This window comes from Bufo bufo, chromosome 1 (genome assembly GCF_905171765.1).
Source record: "Bufo bufo chromosome 1, aBufBuf1.1, whole genome shotgun sequence".
Taxonomy (NCBI): domain Eukaryota; kingdom Metazoa; phylum Chordata; class Amphibia; order Anura; family Bufonidae; genus Bufo; species Bufo bufo.
Genome location: NC_053389.1, coordinates 662760703 through 662788442, shown reverse-complemented (window position 1 = coordinate 662788442; position 27740 = coordinate 662760703). Strand labels below are relative to the sequence as shown.

At 45.5% G+C, this 27740-nt stretch overlaps 1 protein-coding gene across 4 annotated transcripts in view; it reads left to right on the top strand.

The window, feature by feature from the left end:
• SECISBP2L (SECIS binding protein 2 like) overlaps positions 1-23414 on the top strand; it is a 50083-nt gene extending 26669 nt beyond the window's left edge. The window contains exons 3-18 of one of the 4 annotated variants that reach the window (XM_040414012.1): positions 240-564; positions 2228-2363; positions 2448-2677; positions 10005-10029; positions 10597-10712; positions 13298-13432; positions 14586-14666; positions 14953-15120; positions 15671-15812; positions 16458-16627; positions 17757-17889; positions 18001-18163; positions 18363-18583; positions 19023-19177; positions 22153-22372; positions 22565-23414. In XM_040414012.1, coding sequence (XP_040269946.1) covers positions 240-564; positions 2228-2363; positions 2448-2677; positions 10005-10029; positions 10597-10712; positions 13298-13432; positions 14586-14666; positions 14953-15120; positions 15671-15812; positions 16458-16627; positions 17757-17889; positions 18001-18163; positions 18363-18583; positions 19023-19177; positions 22153-22372; positions 22565-23076 — 2932 coding nt within the window. In that variant the 3' untranslated portion in view covers positions 23077-23414. Of the gene's footprint in view, positions 1-239; positions 565-2224; positions 2364-2447; positions 2678-10004; positions 10030-10596; positions 10713-13297; positions 13433-14585; positions 14673-14952; positions 15121-15670; positions 15813-16457; positions 16628-17756; positions 17890-18000; positions 18164-18362; positions 18584-19022; positions 19178-22152; positions 22373-22564 lie in introns of all 4 variants that reach the window. The other 3 variants (XM_040414009.1, XM_040414011.1, XM_040414008.1) reach the window with 3 other exon arrangements.
• Positions 23415-27740: the final 4326 nt, after the last annotated feature.

The window sequence follows — 27740 nt, the reverse complement described above, 5'->3', positions numbered from 1 at the left end:
TGGGCAGACTAGATGGGCCAAATGGTTCTTATCTGCCGACACATTCTATGTTTCTATGTTTAGCATCGGTGATTTATGCAAAGCATTGATCTTTTTGTCTTATATTTACTATACCTGCCTCTCTTTGTTTTCTTTTTAATTAATACTGTCCTTTGCCTTTGATTTGTGAATCTTTTGATTTTGAAAAATATCCGAATCAATGCAATCCTAATGATCTTTGTCTTTTTATGTTGTTTTAGACAATTCCCCCTGTATATAAATGATGTTAGATGGCAACAGTCAAGCTCCAATCCTCCAGGACCTTACCTTGCTTATCCCATTGTACCCGCTCAGCCACCTGTATCCACGGAGTACATGTACTACCAGCTAATGCCAGCGCCATGCGCTCAAGTCATGGGATTCTACCATCCTTTTCCCACTTCCTACACGACACCCCTTCAAGCAACCAATGCTATCAGTGCAATTTCTATTGATTGCAATGACCGCAGTAACTCACAATCCCAAATTAATGTGTTACCCAGTCAGAGGAACAGAAGTGCCACTAGACCATCTGTGGTCCACAAGGTAAGTTCTTGCCTAACAGAAATAGCAGCCTGCGTTTTACTGCACTTTATAAGTGATAATTATAGAAGAGTAGAAAAATGCAGGTAAAAAGAAACCCTCTCTTGCCTTCTTCAGATCTTCCTGCAGGGATCGGAGATCAAAATGAAGTTGGGGATCACAAGGATCCAGTTCATGTTCAGAAAGGCCGGGTTCCTTCTGCTTGGGTAGCTTGGTGGTCCCCCCCCCCCCCTCCCCTGATATCACTTTCCTCCAGTGCAGTTCCAGGGAGTCAGCCTTCTGGATAGACATTGGGTATTCCCTTTAGGGTGCAGCCTCCCCTCTCCTCTCGATGTCACAGCAGTTTATGGTTTCGGCCTGCTGGGATTATGTTATTTTATTTCATTGCTGTCAATGTAACTGTTAGCAGTGGGGAGGATTTGTGATTCTGTGTCATTTCCTTGTTGCTGCTGTGAACATTTCCAGGAACTCTCCATTATTGTGCAGATCATAAGAGGTCACCTATGCAGAACATGACATGTCAACTCCTCCAACATCACCTTTCCCATCAGCCCTTACTGTACCAGTGTGTCACCCGACCCCAAAATCAATTAGAGATTTTCATGCCATGGTTTTACAAATTGTATTCTCCCACGTTGCTACTGCTATGGCTTCTCTTTCACATTAGAGTTAGGAATGTCCGGCAGGGGAACAGCCTACCGGATCCGTGCTAACGCTAGCCCATGTCTACTGCCGGAAGTCCGCTCCGGCCCCATTCACTATAATGGAGATGCGGCCGCAGCACGGCAAACATGCAGAGAGGCGGCTGCAGCGTGCTGTGGTTTTTGTCCGGCTGCCTCTCGGCATGTTCGCCGTGCTGCAGAACAGCATGCCAGACAATCCTAACGCTAATGTGAATGAAGCCTATGTTTTTTATGAAGCTTTAAAATAAATCTAATCTAATAATTTTCTGAAATATTAGAACAGTCTCTAATGTGACTAAAGCTCTGTTTTCACCACGTTTTTATCACTCTGGGTATTGGTCTTCATATGCAAAGAAAAAAAATCCTTTTAAATGTTTTAGAACCTCTATTTTAATCCATCTGTAATTAATCAGCAAATAAAATGTAATTTCTAAGATCCACGGTTTGTGGAAAGGTAGGCTAGCAAGACATGCTGTATTATATATACTGCTTGGTTAAAAATGGTGTTCTCCATTTTTTTATTTTTTTTTCCTTTATATTATGAACAGTTGTGTATATTTATACTGCACTTTTTATATTGTATTACTTGTACTAGTTGGTATTTTTATTTTTTGTGTTTGGATGGTTGGGGCTGTATAACTATTGTGTATGGGTGCTTCAAAAGCTTCTGTACACGTGTCGGATTTCACATCGCTGTGCCTGTGTGAAATCTACATCCCGTGCATGTGAACGGGGTTTCCGTAATTCTGTTTACACGCATCATTAACACCAAACATTTGCCCCAATGAATCAGCATAGGTCTAATCCTCATTTGGATCTACCCTCAGAAATCCAGTGTTATAGTCTGGGATTCTTGCTGTGGAAATACACGTGAGATTTGAATCCAGCCTGTGAATATAACCGTACACAGCATGTAGTCAGCATTTGTTAACAGTTTTAGAAATGCATCTAACATTCTGAAAACTCTGCTCAATTTGAAGCAGCCTCCGCAACCAGTACCACAGATAAAATGCAAGAGACCACCTATGAAAAGTGTTGCAGTACAGAAGGAAACCTGTGCAGCAGGCCCAGACACTCGCTCCAAAATTGTCCTGTTGGTGGACGCTTCTCAGCAAACGGGTAACTATTTCTTATATGGCTGAAATATTGCATATGATAGTTCACTTCACAATTTTGAATTGTTCTCTTTCTTCCTTTTTTCAGATTTTCCAAATGAAATAGCCAACAAATCACTCTCTGAGAGCATGGGTTCATCTCCCTGGAAAACAAAAGCAAGGCGAAGGCGGTCCTCTCACCCCGCCGCAGAGTCCTCGAGTGAACAGGGTGCAAGTGAAGCAGATATTGACAGCGATAGTGGGTACTGCAGTCCAAAGCACTGCCAAGCAGCTGCAATGTGTTCAAGGCACACCGACTGTACAGCCTCTGCTGTCAATGTAGGTGTCATACAACATCTCATAAGATGTCTGCTCTTTGTCTTTTCTTTTCTTAGTCTGTTTCTTTTAACCACAAGTTAATTCAATAGCCAAGTCTAAGTTTTCTAATGTCTTAAAGGGAACCTGTCACCGGGATTTTGGGTATAGAGCTGACGACATGGGTAGCTAGATGGCAACTAGCACATCCGTAATACCCAGTCCCCATAGCTCGATGTGCTTTTATTGTGTAAAAAAACGATTTGATACATATGTGAATTAACCTGAGATGAGTCCTGTCCCTGAGATGAGTCCTGTATGTGAGATAAGTCAGGGACAGGACTGATCTCAGGTTAATTTGCATATGTATCAAATAGTTTTTTTACACAATAAAAGCACACAGAGCTATGGGGACTGGGTATTGCGGATGTGCTAGCGGCCATCTAGCAACCTATGTCCTCAGCTCTATACACAAAATCCCGGTGACAGGTTCCCTTTAAATAATGTTTTTGTTTTCTCGCCCATATTCCTTGGGGGACACAGGAAACCATGGGTATAGCTCTGCTCCCTAGGAGGCGTGACACTAAGTGAAAGCTGTAAGCCCCTCCTCCATCAGCTATACCCTTCAGCCTGGAGAAGAGACTGCCAGTTTTTGCTTAGTGTCCAAGGAGGCAAGACACCCCCTGCTTATGCAGGGTTGTTTTCCTATAATTTTTATTTTTGCGTTTTTTGTTGTTTTAATTCGATTTTTTCTACTTACAGGGACAACAGAGGCGCATTAGACCCCTCTGTTTCTCCCGGGGTTCAGTTGCGCCAGTGCCGGTAATTCCGCACTGCCGCCTCCCCCACAGAAGACAAGGTGGACCAGGGCAGCCTCGCTCCCCTGCGTCCCGCCAGCTCAAGGGTCGCCCGCACGCCAAGTCCCTCCCCCGGCTTCCTGCCACTGCGGTGCCAGTAGCTGAAGGGGCGACCCTGCTGGATGGATTGAGGGCGAAGACAGCGTATGGTGAGAGTGGCTGCTCCAGCCTCCCCTTCCTTCCTCCCACCGCTGCTACATCCCCCCCCCCCCTCCCCTCCCATGGGCATATCGGACCGGCAACCTTACCGGGTATCATATGGGGGGGACTTTATCTGGACAAATCCTTTATTTAGCGGCAGGGCACGGACTCTGCCTTCAGGGGACGGCTGTAGGCAGGAACATCCAGGCGCGGCGGGGGCCGCTTACTTGGCGCGAACGGCGCCATTTCATCTTGGCCGGCACTTATCCACCTCGGGGGTTAAAATCATTTTGCCGCGCGCGGCTCTGCTTCTCCTTCAGCGCGGCAGGGGGGGGCGGAGCTTCCTACATGCGCTCTGCTACTTCCGGTTTCGTCGGGCTCCACATCTCATAGTGCTGCGTGGAATCCTCTCTGCCGTCCGATCCTGAAGCTATTCATCTCCGTGCCTGCTGCCTCTCCTCCACAGCCTCCTTCAGTCTGCTCCCCTTGCTGCTGCCGCTTGCATCATCCGGGTCTGGTAGGACTGTTAACCCCCTCCGTGCCACCAGTACTGTTGTTGGGTGTAATCCCCGTTCCTTTTGCCCTGGGGTCTCCCACTTTAAGTGCAACATTTTTTCCACCATGTCAGACCCTTCTGCAACCGCCAAGCCTTGGTACCATGCCTGTACTGCTTGTAGGGAACCCTTTCCCCGGGGGCAGTCTGATCCGCACTGTCCTGCATGCCGAGCTCCACCGCAGCCTCAGTCGCCCGCTGTGTCGCTCCCTGCTTCCTCTGACCCGCCTGACTGGGCTAGATCCCTGTCCCAGGCCGTGGAAAGCCTCACTCATGTCGTGGGCCGCCTAATAGACAGGCCGCCTACCCCGCAGGCTGCCACTCTTACTGTCGCGCCCTCCGGGTCCACCGCTTCTGCCGCTGCAGCGGGTTCACCCTTTCTTAGTGACCCCTCCCGAGCTAGGCACTCTCAGAAGCGTCTTAGAGTAGAGCGAGCCTCCTCCTCGGATGCCTCCCTCTCCCCGCCACGCGTGCGCACTCAGACGGGCCTCTCCTCTCCAAAGGATTCGCTCTCTGAAGGTGAATTGGCGGTTTCAGATTTGGAAATGGACTCGGCCCTGCCGTCCAAGCTAGCCTCAGCGATGGGTCAACTCATCTCTGATATTCGTGACACCTTTAAGGTGCAGGATGACCCCCCTAGCTCTGACGCAGCTAGCGTCTCCTTTATCAGACCCAGGCAGGCCTCAAAAGTCTTTCCAATCCACTCTGATTTCTCCTCCGTGGTGTCTAAGGCTTGGGCTCGCCCGGACGCCCGTTTTGTCAATCCCAAGAAGCTGGACATTTGCTATCCTTTTCCAGCCGATGTCGTGGCCACCTGGTCGTCCCCACCCAAGGTGGACCCCCCTGTGGCCCGTCTGTCAAAGAACACGGCCATCCCTGTTCCCGACGGGTCCTCTCTTCAGTCAGCGGAGGACCGTTGCATGGAGACCCTTTCCAAGGGCATTTTTGCTGCCTCCGGGTCTGCTCTCAGACCGGTTTTTGCCTCTGCTTGGGCAGGTAAAGCAATCTCTGCTTGGGGTGCGCAGCTGGAACAGGAGTTGGACTCGGACGTCCCCATCCAGGACCTACGTTCCTTGGCCCAGCTTATTATTCGGGCCGGGAATTTTGTTTGTGAGGCCTCCCTTGATGCGGGAGCCCTTATTGCACGCTCCTCCGCCCTGGCAGTTTCCGTCAGGAGGGAGCTCTGGCTGAAGGTTTGGAAAGCGGACGCTGCCTCCAAACGTTCCTTGGCGGGGCTACCGTTTGCGGGTTCCCGCCTTTTCGGGGTCCGCCTAGACGAGCTTATTTCGGAGGCCACGGGTGGTAAAAGCACCCATCTTCCTCAACCCCAAGCCAGGGGCGCCCCCCGCGGACGCCCTGGTGCGTCTCGTTTTCGGTCCTCCCGCAGGACCTCAGGGGCTCCCCCCGCAGCTGCCGCTTCGGCCCCTCCCCAGGATAAGCGCAGGAAGCCGTTTTTTCTGGCGCAGGCCGCAAGCTGCCCGCACACCCGCAGAAAAGCAGTCCTCTGCCTGAAGGTCCTCCTTTTCAGGGACATCTGGATGGCTCACGTCTCCGACGCCTGGGCTCTCGAAATTGTGTCCTCCGGATACAAAATCGAATTTGCGTCCTTCCCTCCAGATCGGTTCTTTCGCTCCCGCCCCCCGCGGGACCCGAAAAGCGCGGCTGCGTTCTCCGCGGCTGTGCAAGCCTTACTGGACAGGGGGGTGATTACCCCCGTTCCTCTAGAGGAAAGGTTCCAAGGGTTCTATTCGAACCTCTTTGTAGTTCCCAAGAAGGGAGGTTCGGTGCGGCCCATTTTGGACCTCAAAAAGCTCAACCGTTTTCTCCTCCTTCGACGGTTTCGGATGGAGTCCCTCCGTTCCGCGGTGGCTTCCCTGGAGCAGGGAGATTTCATGTCTTCCATCGATATACAGGATGCCTACCTCCATGTTCCGGTAGCCCGGTGTCACCATCGCTTCCTCCGATTCGCCGTGGGGGACCTCCACTTCCAGTTTGTCGCCCTTCCCTTTGGGCTGGCAACAGCCCCCCGGGTGTTCACCAAGGTCCTGGCCCCGGTTTTGGCCTTACTCCGTTCCAAGGGTGTTTTTCTGCTACCGTACTTGGACGATATCCTCATCAAGGCTCCGTCCCTTTCTCAAGCGGTTGCCAGCGTGGATCTCACTCTAGAGACTCTGGCGAGATTCGGTTGGGTCATCAACTTCCCCAAGTCCTCCCTTCCTCCCTCCAGACAACTGGTCTTCCTGGGAATGCTTTTAGACACGGGAGCGGCGGAGGTACGTCTTCCCTCGGAAAAACGACTGATCCTCCGTCGGGCGATTCGGAGTCTCCTTCTCCACCGTCGACCGTCCTTCCGCTTCTGCATGCGGGTCTTGGGGCAGATGGTTGCCTGCTTCGAGGCGATCCCATTTGCGTAGTTTCACTCCCGCCCTGTCCAACGGGCGATCCTCTCCTCCTGGGACAAATCGCCGGAGTCTCTGGATCATCCCTTCCATCTTTCGCCTCCGGTGCGGTCATCTCTCCGCTGGTGGTTGCAGTCCCCTCTTCTGGGCAGGTCCTTTCTGCCGCTCAACTGGTTGGTGGTTACAACCGATGCCAGTCTCTTGGGCTGGGGAGGCGTGTTTCCTCCCCGATCCGTCCAGGGCATTTGGTCTCCATCGGAGTCCAAACTCTCGATCAATGTCCTGGAGCTGAGAGCGGCCCTTCTGTCTCTGCGACACTGGACTCATCTGCTGAAGGGTCATCCAGTTCGTGTGCAATCGGACAACGCCACGGCCGTGGCGTACATAAACCACCAGGGGGGCACTCGCAGCGCTGCAGCAATGCGGGAGGTCACCAGCATTCTCCGTTGGGCGGAAGCCCACGTCCCGGCCCTATCTGCAATTTTTATTCCAGGGGTGGACAATTGGGCGGCGGACTTCCTCAGTCGCACCACCGTCGACCCCGGCGAGTGGTCTCTTCACCCGGAGGTGTTCGAGGCCATTTGCCTGCGTTGGGGCATACCGGACGTGGACCTCATGGCCTCCAAATTCAATCACAAGATCCCCGCCTATCTGTCCAGGGCCAGGGATCCGGGAGCCTGCGGAGCCGACGCCCTCGTTCTTCCTTGGCGAGGCTTCGCGCGTCCATACATATTCCCTCCCATCCCACTCCTGCCCAAGGTCCTTCGGAAGATCGCGGCGGAAGGCGTCTCGGTGATTCTGGTCGCTCCGGACTGGCCCCGCCGGTCTTGGTATGCCGACCTCATGCTGCTCCTGGCAGACGCGCCCTGGCCGCTGCCCGCCAGGGAAGATCTTCTCTCTCAGGGACCAATCTTCCACCCGCGTTTTAAGGTCCCTACGTTTGACGGCGTGGTTGTTGAGACCACCGTCCTGACACGTAGGGGTTTTTCTGCGGACGTCGTCCGCACCATGATCCGCGCCCGTAAGCCGTCCTCTTCTAGGATCTATTATAGGACCTGGAGGACCTATTTGGGGTTCTGTGCCGATCTGGGGATTCCTCCGCTCCGCTTTTCTCTCCCCACCGTTTTGTCCTTCCTGCAGAGCGGACTTGCCCAAGGTCTGGGCCTTAGTTCTTTGAAGGGTCAGGTGTCTGCGCTGTCCATTTTGTTTCAGCGCCCACTGGCCCCTCTTGGTCCTGTCAAGACCTTCCTTCAGGGCGTGGCTCACGCGGTTCCCCCGTACCGCCCTGGGACCTGAACCTGGTTCTCTCAGCGCTCCAGGCTTCTCCTTTCGAGCCTCTGCGGACGGTTTCCTTGCGACTTCTGTCCTGCAAGGTTATTTTCCTTGTAGCCGTCACCTCTCTTCGGAGGGTGTCCGAATTGGCTGCACTCTCCTATCTGGAACCTTTCCTAGTGTTCCACCAGGACAAGGTGGTTCTTCGTCCGGTTCCTTCCTTCCTTCCTAAGGTGGTCTCCGCCTTTCATCTGAACGAGGACATCGTTCTCCCCTCTTTGTGTCCTTCCCCTTCCCACCCGCGGGAGAGGAAGCTTCATCGCCTGGACGTTGTCAGGGCGCTCAAGGTTTACCTGGAGGTAACCAGCTCTTTCAGGCGTACTGACTCGCTCTTTGTGGTTCCGGAGGGGTCGCGCAGAGGGATGGCGGCATCCAAAGTTGCTATCGCCCGTTTTGTCAAGATGGCTGTTACTGAGGCTTATCTCGCCAAGGGCAAGGTTCCGCCCCTCGGTGTTACCGCTCACTCCACTAGAGCGGTCGGGGCTTCCTGGGCTCAGAGGAATCGGGCTTCTACGGAGCAGATTTGCAAGGCGGCCACTTGGTCCTCCTTGCACACCTTCACCAAGTTCTACAGGGTGCATACTCATGCGTCGGCTGACGCTGCTTTAGGCCGTCTGGTGTTGCAGGCGGCAGTTGATTGATGCCTCCGGTGTTGGTCTAGTTTGTTCTGGTCCCTCCCTTCTGGGACTGCTCTGGAACGTCCCATGGTTTCCTGTGTCCCCCAAGGAATATGGGCGAGAAAAGGAGACTTTTGTATTACTTACCAGTAAAGTCTCTTTCTCGCTCTTCCTTGGGGGACACAGCACCCGCCCTTCATTTGGGTTACAGTTGTGGTTCCGGCTTGGTTGCCCCCGTTGGGGCTCGACAGTTCTTTTTTCCGGTTGGTGGTTATCTTTCACTACTTGGACACGCAACTGGCAGTCTCTTCTCCAGGCTGAAGGGTATAGCTGATGGAGGAGGGGCTTACAGCTTTCACTTAGTGTCACGCCTCCTAGGGAGCAGAGCTATACCCATGGTTTCCTGTGTCCCCCAAGGAAGAGCGAGAAAGAGACTTTACTGGTAAGTAATACAAAAGTCTCCTTATTGTGGACATATGCGAATTAGATGAATGTTGGCCAAACCTGCAGATTACAGTTGGACTAGCTCTTTCCCGACGGCAGATGTCAGGGTAGAGAAGGGTGTTCTCTTGTTAGTTTTCTGCATGCTGGATTCTTTTGTTCTCAAGGGAGATAAGCAGCCATCAGATTCATGTGACAGCAGTTTACTACCCTGTGACACGCATGCATGTCTATTGGGTTGTCAAAGGTAATCTAAAGTGTGGTATTTATTTACTTTAAGTTTATGGATCTGAAAGCCAGAAGACTTAGGGTACTTGCACACTCGCGTTTGGTGCGGATCTGTCATGGATCTGCACAAACGCATCCGTTCAGATAATACAACCGTCTGCATCCGTTCAGAACGGATCCGTTTGTATTATCTTTAACATAGCCAAAACAGATGCGTCTTGAACACCATAGAAAGTCAATGGGGGACGGATCCGTTTTCTATTGTGCCATATTGTGTCAGTGAAAGCGAAATGGAGGCGGAACGGAGCCAAATTGATGCATTCTGAGCGGATCCTTATCCATTCAGAATGCATTAAGGGCAAAACTGATTCGTTTTAGACCGCTTGTGAGAGCCCTGAAGGGATCTCACAAACGGAAACCAAGACGCCAGTGTGAAAGTAGCCTCAGGATATTAGCACACCTGCGGTTAGGTAGCCGGTAGAGGAACAGCCTGCCACTGTTCACAGTATCCGGCCTAGCGGGATAAGGTTGTGCACCGCCGAACCCCATTGACTATAATGGGATCTGGCGGGGATTTGGCTGGTTTCTGGCACGAGCAACAAGTTTCATCAGGACAAAAACTAGTGCATGCTCCCAGGGCAGGGACGATTTATTTTGGTGCCCTAGGCAGGGCAGACAAATATCTGGATACCTTACTGCAAGTGTAAAACTAGCCTTACAGAATCAAATGCAAAATATCACATACTTCTTATTTAGTTTGTAATTATTTTATCTTTTTCCCAGGTTGCAGATCCAGCTGTATGTACAGGTAATGCTACGATTTCCCTGCTTTCACAAAATCTATACAGTAGTTTAGAATGAAAATGTAGATCTTTTTGTATGGAAGTTACATTTACTCCGTTAATACATGATTATTCTGTTTTGTTCACTTAAATAGATTTTTTTTCTGTTTTTGTTATGGTGACCATTTTACAAAAGTGACAACATGAAGTGCAGCCATAATGGTTGTCCGTTTTTAGTTCTCTGAAACTGATGATGAATATTTATTTTGATATAGACTCAACATGTGGACAAAATGACAGTATGTTCGTTTCAGAGAAGCTAATTCCAAAGTGACAATCAGTATGGCTGCACTTCCTGTGGTCAATTATGCAAAAATGGCCACCACATCTGAAATAAATGCCAGTATTTTGTGAAACAATCATTATTGGTTCATAAATAGTTTGGCCGCTGGCCTTGCTTCTGATGTAGGACCGTTTTTTTGTGGAAATCCTCTTTGATTGTGTTATAGTACTCGTGATCAGTATCTTCATAATAACTTGTATGGGATAAGCTGTATATAGGAAATATTTGACTGTTGTGTCTCTGTTGAAAGCTGGAGTAAGCTGGGCCAATGTAGCTTCACAGGCTACTCAGAAAAGACCTTGGAATGAAAAAAATCAAGCTTTCTCAAGAGGAGGAAGACCGGCTGAATTACGTAACAATTCTCAGGTATCTTGTTTTATGACCGAGTCACCTGGGCAGTTTCGCCTGCATACAGATGGATAACAAAACCTTATGCCGCCGTGTAAATGTTTCTATTATTTTTTTATATTCGTACATAAAGTGCTTTATCTGTTCGTGATGACGTAAATGCCAGAATACCAACCAAAAGGAAAGCTGTCTCACAATTTCAAACGTTTGCTCCTTATATTAAAACAAGACACATTATATAACATATATAAGTGCTGTTAAAAGTAAAGAGCAAAAACCTTCTGAGCATTTTTCCTTCAGCTTTCCTTGCGAGTCTCAATTGCCTTCAAGGGTTTTTCTGGGGCAATGATTTTGTTTAAAACCGGGTCAGAATGACTTTAAAGGGAGTCTGTCACCTGTTTTTCACGAACATAACTAAGAGCACTGCCCCATAGAAGATTGCAGACACATTCCAGACGTACCTGGGTGCACTTTGTCTCTGTATTCCATGTTCAGGGAAAACAGCTCCCCAGTGCCCAGCTCTGCTGCTGCAAAGCAGACCAGGCTGAAGAGGGAGGGCTGCTTTAGTTGCTCATATCTTGGGATTGGTAGCCACTAGAAATATGACCGGACCTTGTTTGAAAGCGGGCATTCCAACCTTTCAAATGATACCAGAATCATAGCATTATATCCACTATATCAGAAGATATAGCCGTTAGAAATGGAGTCAGGAGTGAAAGCTGTTTTCACTTTCAGCTGGGCACTGGGGAGCTGTTTTCCAGCAGAATAAAAGTGCTTTTCCTGAACATGGAATACAGACATATTGTACACACAGGTATGCTTGGAAAGCGTTTGCAATCTTCTAAGGGGCAGTGTTATTAGTTATATTAGTGAAAATGAGGTGACAGATTCCCTTTAATTAACAAACAATCAGTAATCCCCTTAGGGTACATGCACAGTTGCAGTTGCCAGATCCGACAAGCTGTTCCAGTCTGCCGTAGTTTACCGGACTATAATGGGATCCAGCAGGGATCCGACCAGTAGTCTGGCCAGCATTTATGCTGGAACAGGCTACTGGAAGAGCCTACTGGATTTGAACCACAACTGTGAATCTACCCTTACTGATCCCTGACCACTGCTCTTTGGCGGCTGCTGGAGCGGTCCACTCTCCTCTCCACCTTCTGTTCTCTGACTCCACATGCAGAAAATGGCTTAAACAGTCCACTCAGCCAATCAGTGACCTCCTTCAGCCAGTGATTGGCTGAGTGGGCAGTCCGAGCCATTTCCTGCGTGTCGAGCCTGGGACCAGGAAGTGGAGAGGAAATGGGACTGGAGCAGTAGCAAACCAGTAGTGGTGGGGGGTACTGATTGTTATACTAAGGCAGTAATGGCGAACCTATGGAACGGGTGCCAGAGGCGGCACTCAGAGCCCTCTCTGTGGGCACCCGCTCCCTGGAAAAAGTCTATGGTGTACCAAATTGCCTTAGATGTTTTCTGCCATCATCAGCGCAGGGCGTACTATGAACAGCACAGGCAGCGCATTGAATGTAGGCAGGCTATTATAGCTACATGATAAAGTACATGGAAGATATACTACATTAGACTGTAGTATTCAGGTTACATTTCCGTGTTGCCACTTTACGATAAATAAGTGGGTTTTAGGTTGCAGTTTGGGCACTCTGTCTCTAAAAGGTTCGGCATCACTGATCTAAGGCATTTCAGATCAGTTTTTAAATACAATGCTTTCCCTGGAAACTCCTATAAGCTATTGAGATCATAGGAATTCTTCACCCACACTGTAATGAGCAAATACACAGCTCTTGAAGGGGTAGTCTCATAAAGACAGCCACTGTCCATATGCTTTATTAAATGGGCTTTCAGGGTTACTGTGGCTTTTAACAGATATGTTTATGTAGTTGCTTACCTCATGTACATCTTCGCCATGCTTTTTTTTCCAATTTGCATTCTCCTGACCTGTTTTCACCATGTAAACAAATCACAAAGCAGCCTGGCTGGCTGCTGATTCCTCCCAGCAAATAAGCTGCTTGCAGGGAGTGCCAGCTCCCAGCTGTTTGCCCTTTTGGGCTTCATTCCGAGTGGGGATTTCCCTTATGAGCCACCCATTGAAAGCTCTGTTTACATCGCCTGACCTGTTTTTAGAGACTCCATGTGGAAGCATAATCTTGAAAACTATAATTGAACCGGTCAGTCAAGTTTTTTTTTTTTTTTTTTTTTCTTTGTCTGTTTAAAAGAGTAGATGGCTGAATAGCCCATTTAAAGCTAACTGAAGCCAACAGGAAACCCCTATCACAAAAGTATGGAACAGAATTGCCTAAAGGAAAATGTGATCAGAGATAGACACAAGAACATATGGGTTGTGGGGCCTGCACATTTTTTTTTTTTTTTGGGAGGGGTGTAAATTAAAGGGTTTTTAGGACCCATTGGAATGGCTGACAGGTAATACCATATTTCCTCTTCAGAGGCTGCTGAGTAAATGCTCCCAGGACAAAATCAGCTAGGAGCTGGTACAGCGGCGGTCAGCAGATGGCTGCATTCGTTTTATCCCTATATATTTGTATAAAAGAACATTTTTAAATGTCTATTTTTTTGTGTTGTGACTATAGCTTGGATACCGTATGAGAGGGCAGAGCACTTCATCTGAAAGAAGACAGAATATCCAGAGGAAGCAGGATAGTAAAACTGGGACCACAGCCCAAATAAGCAGATCTGATCAAAGCCATGAGCAGCTGTACTTTGAGGTAGAGTATTCTGATGGCCTTGCCTCCTCTGATGTCCGTGTATCTTGATAGGGTCTTAAAATAAAGGGGTTGTGCAGGGGTTTTATATTGATCTGTAGTGAAGTGAGGAACCGCACTCCATCAAAGTGTCCCTGGTGCCAATCAAGGGCTGTCAAGCCACCATCCAAGTGATGAAGTATTGAGGCACTCGAGTTAAGGTTTTGCAATTAAAGTATAGCTTTATTTTATTTTTCACGATTGACCTTCATCAGTGGTCACATTATCTGTGAAGTGGGTAAAGGCATTCCTGGGGCGCTGGATGCATTCAAGTGAAAAGAGTGGGTACTTGTTATTACACTCGCTTCTGAGATGATTGGCAGTGTGATGAATAGGAAGCGGCGCTCATATGGACTGCCACCTCTCTTCAAACAGCTGATCACTGGGGGTGCCAGGTGTCGGACCCCTGCTGATCAGATATTGATGACCTATCCTGAGGATTGGTCATCAATATAAAACCCCTGTACAACCCCTTTGAAGCATATATGTCATTTCAGGTGACTTTTCAGAATAAGCTGTCATGTGTAGGTGCATGAGGAGCAGCAATATACATGACCATTATATGACTATATTCTGCGTTCTTCTGCAGTTTCTGTCTCTAGTTCTTAGGTTTCTCTGAGCTACTGGGTGGACAATAGCTGCTATGATGTCTCGTATAAACAGCACACAGAACTGGAGGAGATTCTGCTTCCCAATCTCTAACTTTTATATACAGAGAAGCAGAACTAGCGTTACTTGTCAACAGACAGTATATAGAGAGCAACACTGTCATGCTTCCACATTGGAGCCAGCGATGTCGCTCACTATACATTAGTTTATCTCTCAGTTGTTTTTCATACTTCTTTTTGTATTATATTATAATATATATATATATATATATATATATATATATAATATATACCCTGTTCAGATGGGCACCCTGGAATTAATGGTGCTTTGTAATAAATAATAATGTCTAGATATTTTTCCATGTTGGCCATTTTACCCTGATTTTCTATAGGTTATGCTTTAACAGGTATAGGTTACATCTATGCTGTGTGTGTATGTAGATGGGTAGATAGATATACATCTTCCTGTTAATTTGTCTGTTCACTTTGGCCTGTTTTAATCTCACAAGGATGAAGATGAGTTTCCAGAATTAAACAGCAGCACTGGGACTTCAAAAAATGAAACCCAACCAAAGATGGCAGCTAAAGTGGTGGGTGTAAGTTTAATATTACTGATGGCCTTTATGTCATAACCAGTGTTGCAGAGTGGGAGGTCCTGATTCCCATTGGAGAGGCGACCGCTGGTGTAGCTTATTTTGTTGACGTTAATAGCACTTACATAACCTGCGATCCCTTGGTAATCCCCATATATTTTTCATATAACGTAAAATTATTTAGCAAAAAATAAATAAATTGGAACAGCAAAAATGTTTCATTTATTGACATCCTTTTTTATGCTTGTTGTTTTGTCTTTTTTTCTTCTTATTATTATTTCAGTTGGATGATTTACCTGAAAATTCTCCAATTAACATTGTCCAGACTCCAATTCCCATCACAACATCAGTACCAAAACGCGCAAAAAGTCAAAAGAAGAAAGCTCTTGCTGCTGCTTTGGCCACTGCCCAGGAATATTCTGAAATAAGCATGGAACAGAAAAAGCTCCAGGTTCGTCAGTCATTTGTCACATGAGTATCCCTTTATTTAATTTTAAATGGGTTATCCAATATCACTGCCGCGATGCTAGGGAGGCACATCCCCGTCCCTGCCTGCAATTGGACACCGGAAATTTTCATCCATGTACAGGGAGAAGCAGCAGCGTCGGTGCGCGGACCGGAGTAAGTATATTCCCTTGAATATAGGGGCCTGCGACATGGGGGGCTGTTTGTGATATTAGATAACCCCTTTAAGGACTTATCCAATTAACCTGATTAAAAAAAAATATTCTTGTTGCACAGATCTGTAATATGAATCTATGACCCCTTGAACGGCATCTTTCGGTACAAGATTTGTACCTATGAGACTGGCGGACCTGTTACATGTTCGCTTAGCAGCTGAAGACATCTGTGTTGGTCCCATGTTTATATGTGTTTGCATTGCTGAAAGAAATTGTTTTATTATATGCAAATGAGCCACTTCTGTTCTGATAAAGTGTTTTGATTTTATGCAAACTAGTATCATATTATGTAACATTGGCTTCTATGTGTTTGTGTTACAGGAAGCATTATCTAAAGCATCTGGTAAGAAAAGCAAGACTCCGGTACAGCTAGACTTGGGAGACATGCTGGCAGAACTGGAGAGACAGCAGCAAGCAATGAAAGCTCGTCAGATTACCAACACCAGACCTTTATCATACACAGGTATATTATCCTCCGTACTGCAATTATTATTATTCATTAAAGGAGACCTGTCTTGTATATTTTGCTATGCTAGAAACTACCTATTTAGAACCCTAGTTTTTTAAATGACCGCCAATTATTAATCTGTTCCAATAATAAAGAAGCCAAATTAGATGTCATAGCGCAAGTCGTCTTTATTGAAAATAGTACATTCCCTGTTTCAATAAGACTTTACATTTAGACAGAGCTACAGTCAAGTTGGTTAGTCACTGTAATAAATGTGATTAAATCCCTTTTTCAAGGACTCCCCCAAACAGCATATTTTTCTGGAGGAAGTTTTTGTCAACCATACCTCTAGATATATATCAATTCATGTGTTTATGTGCATCTCGGGTCTGTCGGAGATAGCTCTTGGGGGTCCCCGAGCAAGGGATTCCCTCTGAGATACATATACCCATATGGATAGGGGTTGTCCTTGCCAGATACAAGCTTTATGTGCCATTTCTTTATTGCATGCAGTAGATCCTCCTTCTGCCATGTTGCTTGAGTATTTTAAGCACACGTCTTTAATATATGACATTTGGAATAGTCCTTATCAAGATATTTAACACTTTGTGAAAATAATGCTCTAAATCTTTTCGGTAACAACACACGTTTTTATTTCAGTTGGCAGTACTGTCCCATTTCACACCAAAGAGCACGCAAACAGAAATATGTTCACAAAGAGCCAAGCTCTAGTGGCTTCCCCTAACCCCTTGGACTCCACTGCACCCCGGATGAAAAGGGGAAAAGAAAAAGAACTTCCGAAATTAAAACGACCAACTCCACTAAAAAAGGTGAGTGAGTAATGGATGTCGTGATGTATGAATATGTGATCTGGCAAGCCTGTTGCAGTGGTATCGCTGTCACATAGAGCAGTGGTCCCCAACCTTTTTTGCACCAAGGACCAGTTTCATGCAAGACATTTTCCCAGGGACCGGTTAGGGTGGGTGGATGGGTTTCTGGGGTGGGGCTTAGCAGGTGCTGGTCGGCGCTGACTGATTCACGCGCATAACAAAACACAAGGTGCATATTAAAATATATAACACTATATAAGGATGGGGTTAATGGCATCAGGTACATGCTGGAGTAACTTGCTGTTAATATGAGGCACATTGTTTTATCAATTTGGACCTGCATGTGCCTCACAATAATAGTAAGTAACCTCATCATGTGTACCTCACATTAATAGTAAGTAACCTCATCATGTGTACCTCACATTAATGGTTAAACCAATGTTGCCCATTATTTGATGAGGTGCTTGGGGCCACTTACTTTTAATGTGAGGTACATTGGGGGTACTAATGTAATAGCACCATCTACCTCAGATTAATAATAGGTGACCCCATCTTCTCAAATTATGGCAACTGGCAACATTGCGGTTAATAACTCACATTAACCCCAAATCTTGCTGGCTGCCTAATACATGTTTGTTGCCTACCTTTATTTTGAGGTAGGCTAATAATCTTGCAGTGTTTGTGGGTACCTGCGCTTTTCAGAGCACTAAAGGATGGGGACTGGAGAACACGAGAATTAGACACACATTCATTGGTGGCCTCAGAGCCCGCTCATTGTATTGGGCTCTGCGGTGGCCGCGTCATAGGAGGGATTCCCTCCCTCCTTCTCCTTATGTGCGCGTCCGTCGGGCACGCATGCGCCTGGCGTCTGCGCTCCTCTGCGGCCCAGCAAACTATCTTCCAGGGCCCGGTCCTTGACCAAGGCCCGGCGGTTGGGGACCGCTGACATAGAGAACATGTTTGGAATGCTTGCTTGCTGCACTTCTAAGTGCTTTTGGTCTGGAATTTAAGTTGCTTGCCTGGTCCCTTTCAATTACAAACAACGTATAGTAGACTTTGTGTTTTTTTTTTTTAACACTTTATAGTGACCACTCGTGTGTATTAAATGTCACTTTTATGTCTTTTTTAGATCATCCTGAAAGAAAGAGAAGAAAAGAAAGGACGATTGATAGTAGATCCGAATGTACTGGGCTCAGATGAGCAGAAGGATATGCCTTTAAGTTTTGCTGATGATCAGTCCGAGGAGCTGGCATCACAAGACGGTAACTCAGACTAGCAGTAGCACATTCACCCCCCTTCTTCATAGGTAGCATGCCTGGCTGCAAAAGGTTCCATGTTGCTGTTTGTAATAATCTTACTTTTTTCTTATTTAGAAGCCGGTCTGAGTGCACCCAGTGATACTTCACTGTCTCCAGCAAGTCAGAACTCCCCTTACTGCATGACACCTGTATCTCAGGGATCACCAGCAAGTTCTGGCATTGGTAGTCCCATGGCCTCTTCCGCCATCACCAAAATTCACAGCAAAAGGTTCAGAGAGTAAGTGGAGAACAGTCATTTATTATGATGTATTAATTTTGATAAGTTCATTACTATGATGAGCGTTGAAAGGTTAATAGCCGATATTGGCATCATCTGTGCATTGTTTAGTGTTAACTTAAATTTTGAATATGAAGATTTAGTTGAACCTATAGTTATTTTTTTTTTATCAATCAATCCGTGCGTTCTTGTCTTACAGATACTGCAATCAAGTATTAAGCAAAGAAATTGATGAATGTGTGACTGTGTTACTGCAAGAACTGGTCAGCTTCCAAGAACGCGTATACCAGAAAGACCCCATCAAAGCTAAGTCAAAGAGGAGACTTGTGATGGGATTGCGAGAAGTCACCAAACACATGAAGTTAAATAAAATAAAGTGTGTCATTATATCTCCCAACTGTGAGAAAATTCAGTCTAAAGGTGCGTTTTATCGAATTGTAATGTCCTCTACAACTGCATAATATGGCGTGACTTTATTAGAAGGGTTTTCTGGGTGTCAAACAATGATCCCGCAGGTAAGCTGTCGTTAGATTGTGGGGGTGCTCCCAGGCACAGCAACTTAGATACAAGTGTGACTGTGCCTGGTACTGCAGCACTGTCATTCAGTGGAATTGAAATGAGCTACAGAACCAGACACAGACATCCTTTCATTATGCTGTTTGGCGGGGGATAGACGCAACTGAAGGAAAACTGATGGCCTATACTAAGGATGGGCCATGAAAAAAAGAAGATTGCTGAGTTTTCTTGAATTCAGCCTTCAATACTAGGCCTTCTGCTGATGTTGTACGTGTTTCTTACTATATTGTACTTTTATAATAAGTAGCATTACCGACTGAGCATCTGTTGTGCTTTGACCCAGGTGGCCTGGATGAAGCACTCTATAATGTAATAGCTATGGCAAGAGAGCAAGAAATTCCATTTGTTTTTGCCCTGGGACGAAAAGCTCTGGGACGATGTGTGAACAAACTGGTGCCAGTCAGTGTTGTGGGTATCTTTAGCTATTCTGGTGCTGAGGTAAGAAAATATATTGTATTTATTTGGTATTGATATTGTTGTCATTCTTTTATAATTTATGGTCATCATCAGTAGAAAGAGCTTATTGCAAGGTAGTAATGTTAACTAAATACTGGGTCAGAGTGGGGTAAAATAGCAATTTTTACTCACCTTACCATTCTTCCGCCTGTGTTGTCTGGCCATTTCTTCCACTTCATTGCCTTAGGCTCGATACCAGAAATGGCTTGCACTCACCCCATGAGGCAGGTTTGTTATTTTGATTGTTAGTTTAACCTGCTCCAATCCTGTCCTCAGTTAAAATTATTCCCTCCAGAATACCCCGTTATAGGGCTTGTCTGGCTTCTGAACCATCCGACCCAGTCCTCGAGACCTTCACCCAGTTTTAAAAAAATCATTCCCCGCTGCTGATTCACTTTCGGCACAGAAACGGCTGTACTGCAAACAAGTGAATGTGTTTTTTTTTTCAATTGGGCACAGGTTCTGAGGATAGGATGGTTGGTTTTTAGGCCGAGCAGCCCCTTTAATATAACAGTATATCATTAGTGTGTCGACACTATATAAATATGTATACTTGTATATAGGGTTGTTGCGGGTATCGAAATTTCGATACCCAATCGATACTTTTGTCCCGGTATCGATACGATACCGGGATTTCCGTTTTTTCGATACTGGGCTGCGCTTCTGCGCAGTCTAGTATCTCTGAACATGAGCGCGCTGCTATCGGCGCGCTCATGTTCTCTCTCAGCAGCACGGGGAGAAGGAAGCTGTCCTCCCTCCCCCTGTGCTGCTGCCGCTGCCACCAATGAGAAGAGAGGGGCGGAGGAGGGGCGGCAATGAGAAGAGAGGGGCGGAGGAGGGGCGGCAATGAGAAGAGAGGGGGTGGAGGAGGGGCGGCAATGAGAAGAGAGGGGCGGAGGAGGGGCGGGCGCACTGCGCCACCAATGATAGGATTACTATCGGAGCGATGGGAGGAGACATCAGCTTCACTAGTGGGCGTTCCTTTTCCCTGCGCTGCGATTGGACAGCGCTACAGCCAGGGAGAAGGAACGCCCACTAGTGAAGCTGATGTCTCCTCCCATCGCTCCGATAGTAATCAGCAGCATGTGGAGCAGGAGAGGAGACAGTAAGGGGGCACTGCGGGCGAACGGAGCGGCGCCCAGGACTAAATGGTGAGTGCTGAGACATCGCTGGGCGCCGCTCTGTGTGGCCTAATAGTGAAAGTCTGGACTCATATACAGTAGTCAGTCTTTAACACATACAGGAGGCGGGTGCCGGCAGCAGAATCGCATTGCCGGCACCCTGCCCCTGATCTGCTAGTACCCGCCTCCTGTATAAAGGGGTAAAATCATTGGTGGTGCAGTGTGCCCCCCCCCCCCCTCAATCCCCCCATCCCATTAAAATCATTGGTGGCACAGTGCGCCGGCCCCTCTCAACCCTCCAGTATTAAAATCATTGGTGGCAGTGGCCACAGGGACCTCTCCACTCCCCCTCATTGGTGGTGCAGTGGCAGCTTCTGATCGGAGCCCCAGCTGTGTAAGCCTGGGGCTCCGATCGGTTACCATGGCAGCCAGGACGCTACAGAAGCCCTGGTTGCCATGGTAACATCCCTGATGCTGTGTGCACAAAGCACAGAGCAGCAGGGACAGTGTGGAGTCCTATTCACCCTGATAGAGATCTATCAGGGTGAATAGGAAAAGGGATGAAAGATCCCAGGTTCTAGCCCCTAAGGGGGGAAATAGTTATTAAATAAAAAGTGAAAAAAAAAAAAAACACTAAAATATGAAGTATAAATCACCCCCCTTTTCCCAATTTCACATATAAAATATATAAATAAACATATTACATCGCCACGTCAGAAAAGTCCAAACTATTAAAATATAAAAAAAAAATCTAGGTGGTGAATGCCGGAACAGAAAAAATAAAATAAAAACTGCGCGATTCGCCATTTTTAAAAATGAGGAATGCACGTGGCTTTTTTTGTTTATTTTTTTCGCGTGGTATCGAATGGTATCGAGTATCGCAATACTTTTTCATGGTATCGAAACCGAATCAAAAATTTGGTATCGCAACAACTCTACTTGTATATTCTTTTTTTCATTTTGGGATCTAGATATCATTATACTTTGATCCTTGGATGGAAACATTCTGTCCGTCATTCATATGTTCTACAGCCATATTTTGGCCTATATTAGGCCCAAAACCTTATTCACAGCCTGATAGTTGGTACCCACAGTCTTCCAGCCTGGCTTTATGGTACTTCCTCTTCTGTGTAAACTCTGACGATAGGAACGGTTTAGGAGGATTGGTACTGTGCCTGTATTTTCCAATATATTGAATAGTTGTTCTTAAAGATGACCTTTCACCGGATTTTATTAATTGAGACAAGTACCTGTACTTGCAAGGTTCCCCCCGCTGATGCTGCCACCTTGCCTGTTTTGTTAAAATAGCGCTTCTACGCCGCGCTGTGCCCCCGGGTATTTTCCTTGCTCAGGAGCAATGAGGAGGAGACGCAGTCTCTCTCTGTGGGCGTCTTCTCCCCTGGCTGTAGCGCTGTCCAATCGCAGAGCAGGGCGTCACACCTAGGGAGAAAAAAACCTCCCTGGCTATGACGCTCTGATGCGATTGGACAGCGCTACAGCCAGGGGAGGAGACGCCCACAGAGAGAGACTGCGTCTCCTCCCCATTGCTCTGATGCTCAGCGTGGCGTAGGAGCGCTATTTTAACAAAACAAGCAAGGTGGCAGCATCAGAGGGAGGTACCTCGCAAGTACAGGTACTTATCTCAATTAATAAAATCTGGTGAAAGGTCCTCTTTAAACCCTAATGACGTCACAGTCGCCAATGCTCAAAATAATTCTTGTGCATGTGACAAAATTGCAAAATGTCTGTCCTCTTGGAGCGATTGCTCTTTCTTTATCACTCCTATTCCTTTATTAACACAAGCTTTGACTCTACTTTTTTTTTTTTAACCCCTAGAGTTTATTTAATAATCTAGTCTCTCTGACGGAAGAAGCTAGAAAAGCATACAAAGATATGGTGTCCTCAATGGAGCAGGAGCAAGCTGAAGAGGCTTTGAAGAATGTTAAAAAGGTCCCACACCACATGGGTCATTCACGTAACCCCTCTGCAGCCAGTGCCATTTCATTCTGCAGCGTCATCTCTGAACCTATATCAGAAGTCAATGAGAAGGATTATGGTAAGCTTTTGAACTTGGATGGAGTGCCAATTCATGGATATATACGGAGTTGGTGGCTTATAACTTAATTTTTAATTAGGTTTACCTCCATTGGACTGTTTCTTGTGTACATAGTTGAGTAGTTTGCAATGAGCTTATGAAATACTAGCAATACTTAGCAAATATTTCAATGTATGTGTTTTATTTTTGTAGAAACCAATTGGAGAAGTATGGTAGAAACATCTGATGGACTTGAAGCGTCAGAAAATGAAGATTCTTCTGTAAGGACAATGGCTTCCCAACACACAGTAAACACACAGTCTAATAAAAATGTCCATAAACCACTTTTGGGTTCTGGTAGCACTACCTCAGTTTCTAAACCTAGCAAGATAACTGCAGTTGACAAAGAAGAGGCAAAACCAGATGACAATCTGGAATGGGCTTCACAGCAGAGTACAGAAACTGGATCATGGGATGGTAGTGGCAGAGATGTCCTCAATTCCTCCATGACAAGCACAACAAGTACTCTGGTGCCTGAAATGCTGGACGAAGATGAGGAGGAGGAGGAGGAGGATGATGAGTATCACCAGGAACCTATTTCAGTCAGCAGAATAGAGTCTTGGGTATCAGAAACTCAGCGAACTATGGAAACTCTGCAGCTTGTGAACAGTCCAGAGGAAGATAGTATTGAACAAAGTGAAGAAGATACTGTGGAGAATATCTAGAACAAGTAATGGACAGAAGAATAGCTGGTCAGAAACGGACCACATAGACAAAGTGATGCAAGGTCTTTATTAAATGAGCTCTAGCTCCTTGTTGTAAATGTACAAACTCAGGAATTGGTCCGCTCACACAACTTTTTTGCTTTTGGGAGAGTTGCAGCCAGTCCCATACCTAGTTCATCTCAATGTTTTGCACTGTATAAATGTTGAACCTATACCTGATTCCCCGCAAATGATGTCTTATTGTTAAATGTTCAGCTGAATTGCTGCTTGTAGTTTAGCACTAGGGGGCGTTTGGCGGATCGTCCAGCTTGTTTTTTTCCTTCCTTGGTTAGGAATACACAAAAGGTAAAAAAAAAAAAAATCAAACAATGATCTTTCCATATGGTGAGATACTTATTGAAAATGATTGGTATCTGACATGCTGGATATCACATTGATTACATCTGGCTTCATGGAATCCATTTTACAAATGTAAATTTTGTATCATTGCCCTGTTTACATTTGGGTGTCGCTCTGTACTCAGCAGAATAGTAGGTCTTTCCATTGATAATGCCTAATCTTCTGTATTTATAACCAAATAATTTTGAATGGATTCTCTGAAGAAGTACAGTGTATATTATTTCTTATAGCTCTCCGCCAGTATATTGTCAGCTTGGGTCTATATCATCTTCCTAGTTTACAGTGTTGAACTCTTTCCAGGTGGAGGCGTGCAGACATCTGGACAGTAAATCACAATGGACCTCATATTGTCCTAGATAAAAAAAAAATGACAAAAACATTTCAAAATCTTTATGTACACATTAAATATTAATTTATTGTATATATCTATTAATATAGCATTTCACACATTTGAAAATCATAGTTTTTTTTTTTTATTCTATGTTGAAAGATTGTCATATTTTAACTTTTCTGCGTAAAATTTTAATATTTAAAAAGTGGTAACATCCCGATCCAGTTCTTAGTCATCATTTTTTATTGTTTTAGTTTTTGGTTTAAACCCAATGCTGACCGAATGAATGGAGATAACTAGGAAATGGCCAATTGCATTTATTGCTCTGACCTAACTACAAATTAACTTCATAACACAGTAGTTTTGGAGGATATGCAATGGCAACCAATTTATTAGCCCCTTTAAAAAAATAATCCATAGTAAATAACCTGACCATGTGATTTTCTGTTAGATACTGCATGATTGTGTCTAGTGTCAGACTAACCACTCGTAACCAAGTGATTTGGTGCAGCATTAGGCCACCTGCACACATTGCGGATTACTGCCGTTTTTATCGCGCAGAAAAAAAACACAGCTTTAATGCTGCACCAGCGAAGTGAATGAGTTTAGACAAATCAAATTTTTTTTCGAGTGAAAATTGACCTTTTGTGCAAATTTAGAGATCCGCAGCATAAAAAAAATGTTTGTTCAGTTTTTAGTGCAGTTTTCACCCTTTTCAATGGAAGGGTGAGAGATGCGGCACCAAAAACCGCAAGTAACACATGAAGGTTTTGGTGCATAAATGCGTAAAAATCCGCACAAAAAATGCACTCATTTTCTGTTTTGAAATCTGTCCTAGTGTGCAGGTGGCCCTAAAGTGGTGGTCCACATTTTACTAAATAATGTGTAAATAACAAAGTTCTAGAAGTGGTCAGTTTGAGGGTCTGGATGAAGGATTGTTAGCATATGTCAGCTCATCCACACAGGAAGAAGGAGTACCACTCTGTGGTGTCATGTATTTTCTGTAATATCGCATAGCCTGCAAAATGATAGTTGTAGTAAGGGGGCTCTGGACAAACACTTCTGATAGAAAAGGGAAGTGTTGGATTCCTGTTTTTAGTTGGCAGTCCTACTAGCATAGTGAAATTCACAACTATGGACAGATGCACCTCCATCAAACATTATCCATGAAGCATCTATACAACTATGGTCATCGGTACTGCAGGTAGCCCTTCTGCATTATCCTTACTAGCAGACATATTTGATGCATTATCAGTGCAGGTTGATTAAAGGGGTTATCCAAGACTATAAAATGCTCCCCATATGCCCGGGCCCCTAACAATGAATATACTTACCTGGCTCCCTGCACCCAGCACCGCTCCTGGTCCCCGCACCGCTGCTGCTGCTTCTCCATGTGGATGAAAACATCTGGTGTCGGGGGGAGCAGCCAATGGCAGACGGGGACATGGCTGAGCCTCACTAGCATCGCGGGTGACGCTAGGGAGGCTCGTCCCGTGCGGGGACCAAAAGCGACACTGGGAGCACATTTTTTTTGGTTGCACGAGCTTTGTAGCCCTAGCCTAAGTCGTGTGCCATAATGTGGACTTCAACTGTAGCTCAAAAGTTAAAATCAGTCATTTGTCCTACAAAAAGGCTCCATGTTGCCCAGGCCTAAATGCTCTAAAAGTTTCATGATAATAAACTTTGTTACATCTGCACATAAGCAAACAATCTTCTGCCCCTCAGTCACAAGGACCAGCATTCAAAGACTGAATGTTTCTAGTGCTATATTTTATGAGCCTTATTTACTAAAACATGTCCCTTTAGGTGGCCATTTGATCTGTGGCATAGGATTACATTGTTCATATATTGTTCATATACAGTAGCATTAGAGGTGACGCTACCCTAAACCATGCTTAGTGGGTGAATTCTTGGTTGTCCATCCAAGGGACGTTATATACTACATGTATTTAGGATATCAGTAGATGGTTCTACTGATAATTTGAGTCTTTTGCTAACTATTGTAATTTCATATGTTCATAACTTTATTTAAATATTTTAGAATTCAATGTACTTTGATGGAAAGCATTGTTCAGTTGCTTATGGGAATGGGCAACATTGTACAGTTTTATTGATGGAAATGTAATTAATAGTCTAGAAAAAGAAGTCTTGAAAGTACAAAGGGTAAGGAGTGAGGTCTTCATCATAAGTGGCACATGACAGACCTTAGCCTTTACATTTCAAGCTTTGCCTCACCTGTGGAAATGACAGGGTTTTGAACAGAACATTCAGCGTTCATTAAATTTGTCTACCTGTTCAACTAATTCTTGATCCTGATAGGCGGCAGTACTTAGCTAGGGAATGTTTTCACAGTTGGCTTTCAACCAAATGTCCTCTTTATCTTGAAAAAGAAAAAAAAAATCTGTGACTACTTACAGTGTAAGTTAGAGGAACTAGAATGGAGACTGTTCATCTTCATACAAAATAGGTATTAAAGAACACCCGCAATGAAAATGGGTGATAGAGGTGCAACGACAAGACATGGTTGTCCAAGGGTTGGAAATCATGGTTGCATTCTTCCACACTTGTACAGTGGTATTGCAGCTCAGTTCCATGAATAGGACTGAACTGCAATACCACATACAACCATTGAACAGATGTGGTGCCGGCACAACTCTTTTAGATTACATCATAAACCACCTTCTATATAGCTCCCCAAACCATATTACATGGATGGGACCTTACTGCTGTCTGGGGACCTCAACCTAGGCAGTGCCACATGAGACTGGCACTATTCTCCAGCAGCTCCTGGCCATTGGCTTTTTTCCTATATTGTTCATTTTCAGTAAGTCAAGTCTCTTTTTACTGTCTTGGACTGAATTAGAGGACATTTTAGGCTTTTACCCTCGCCTCCGGCCCCCATTGCATGTGAGTCCGTGGTTGTCATTCAAATACCAGACACGTACAGCCAGATGCTTTGGGCAGGCTGTAGTGGAGGACAGTGTGGACTTGTATATTAAGAACTTGAGAAAATTTCCTTAGTAGTAAATGAAAAATACCTTTTCATAAATATATTCTAATGACTTCTGTAAAGAAGGCAGTTTTTCAATGATTTGCTGTTTTCACATGATGAACTGTCTATATGTATATAGATAAATTAAGTCTAAGTATTTGAAATCTCCTGTCTCTTCCGTTCTAATTGCCATTGGGTTGTGTGACGTGATGATGATGATGACGTGCTTGTAAAAAGCATAAAGTAAAAACTGTGAAAGAGGAGGGGTCTATGTATAAGGTTTTTTTATGAAAATTTAACATTATGCAAGCCCCTAATAGTTTCTTACAAGTGTGTTTAAGGCCAATTACACATGAGTGTAATAAGGGTGTAGTTCCGTGATCTAAAATGCTGTTTCACCCATGCCAAACTGCTGACAACACTAGGTAAGGACTGGGGAAATCTGTACAATTATACTTTTTGTGCAGCGTTAGTTATCAGGAATAGTGAGAATAGGAAGTTTTATTTAGGCGGATTCTCCTCTTGCAAGTGCCCAGGGTGGGTCTTCACTGGGAAGTGCTGTCTGCATTGAGCTGTGTCGCAGTCCCTTACTTCTGCTGAGTGGTGGTTGTAGTGGTCTCCTGGGGCTGTGGAGCACCTCAATGCAGAAAGCACTTCACAGTGAAGCTCTGCCTTGGGCACTTGCTGATGCAGAATAAAACTTCATATCCACACTATTCCTGAAAGCTCCACAAAAGGCATGTTTGTCCTGTTCTGCCCAGTGTTGTCAATAGTTTAGCTTTGTCAAAAGAGCTGACAGACTCCCTTTTAAAGGGGTTGTCCCATTACAACAGCTTATCCCACAAATGCTCCGCTATCTCTGGTGGCAGCATAGAACTGTGAATAGGGAACAAGTTGTTGTAATGGGAAAACCTCCTTAAGGTCAGAGGTTTGGGCTAGGAC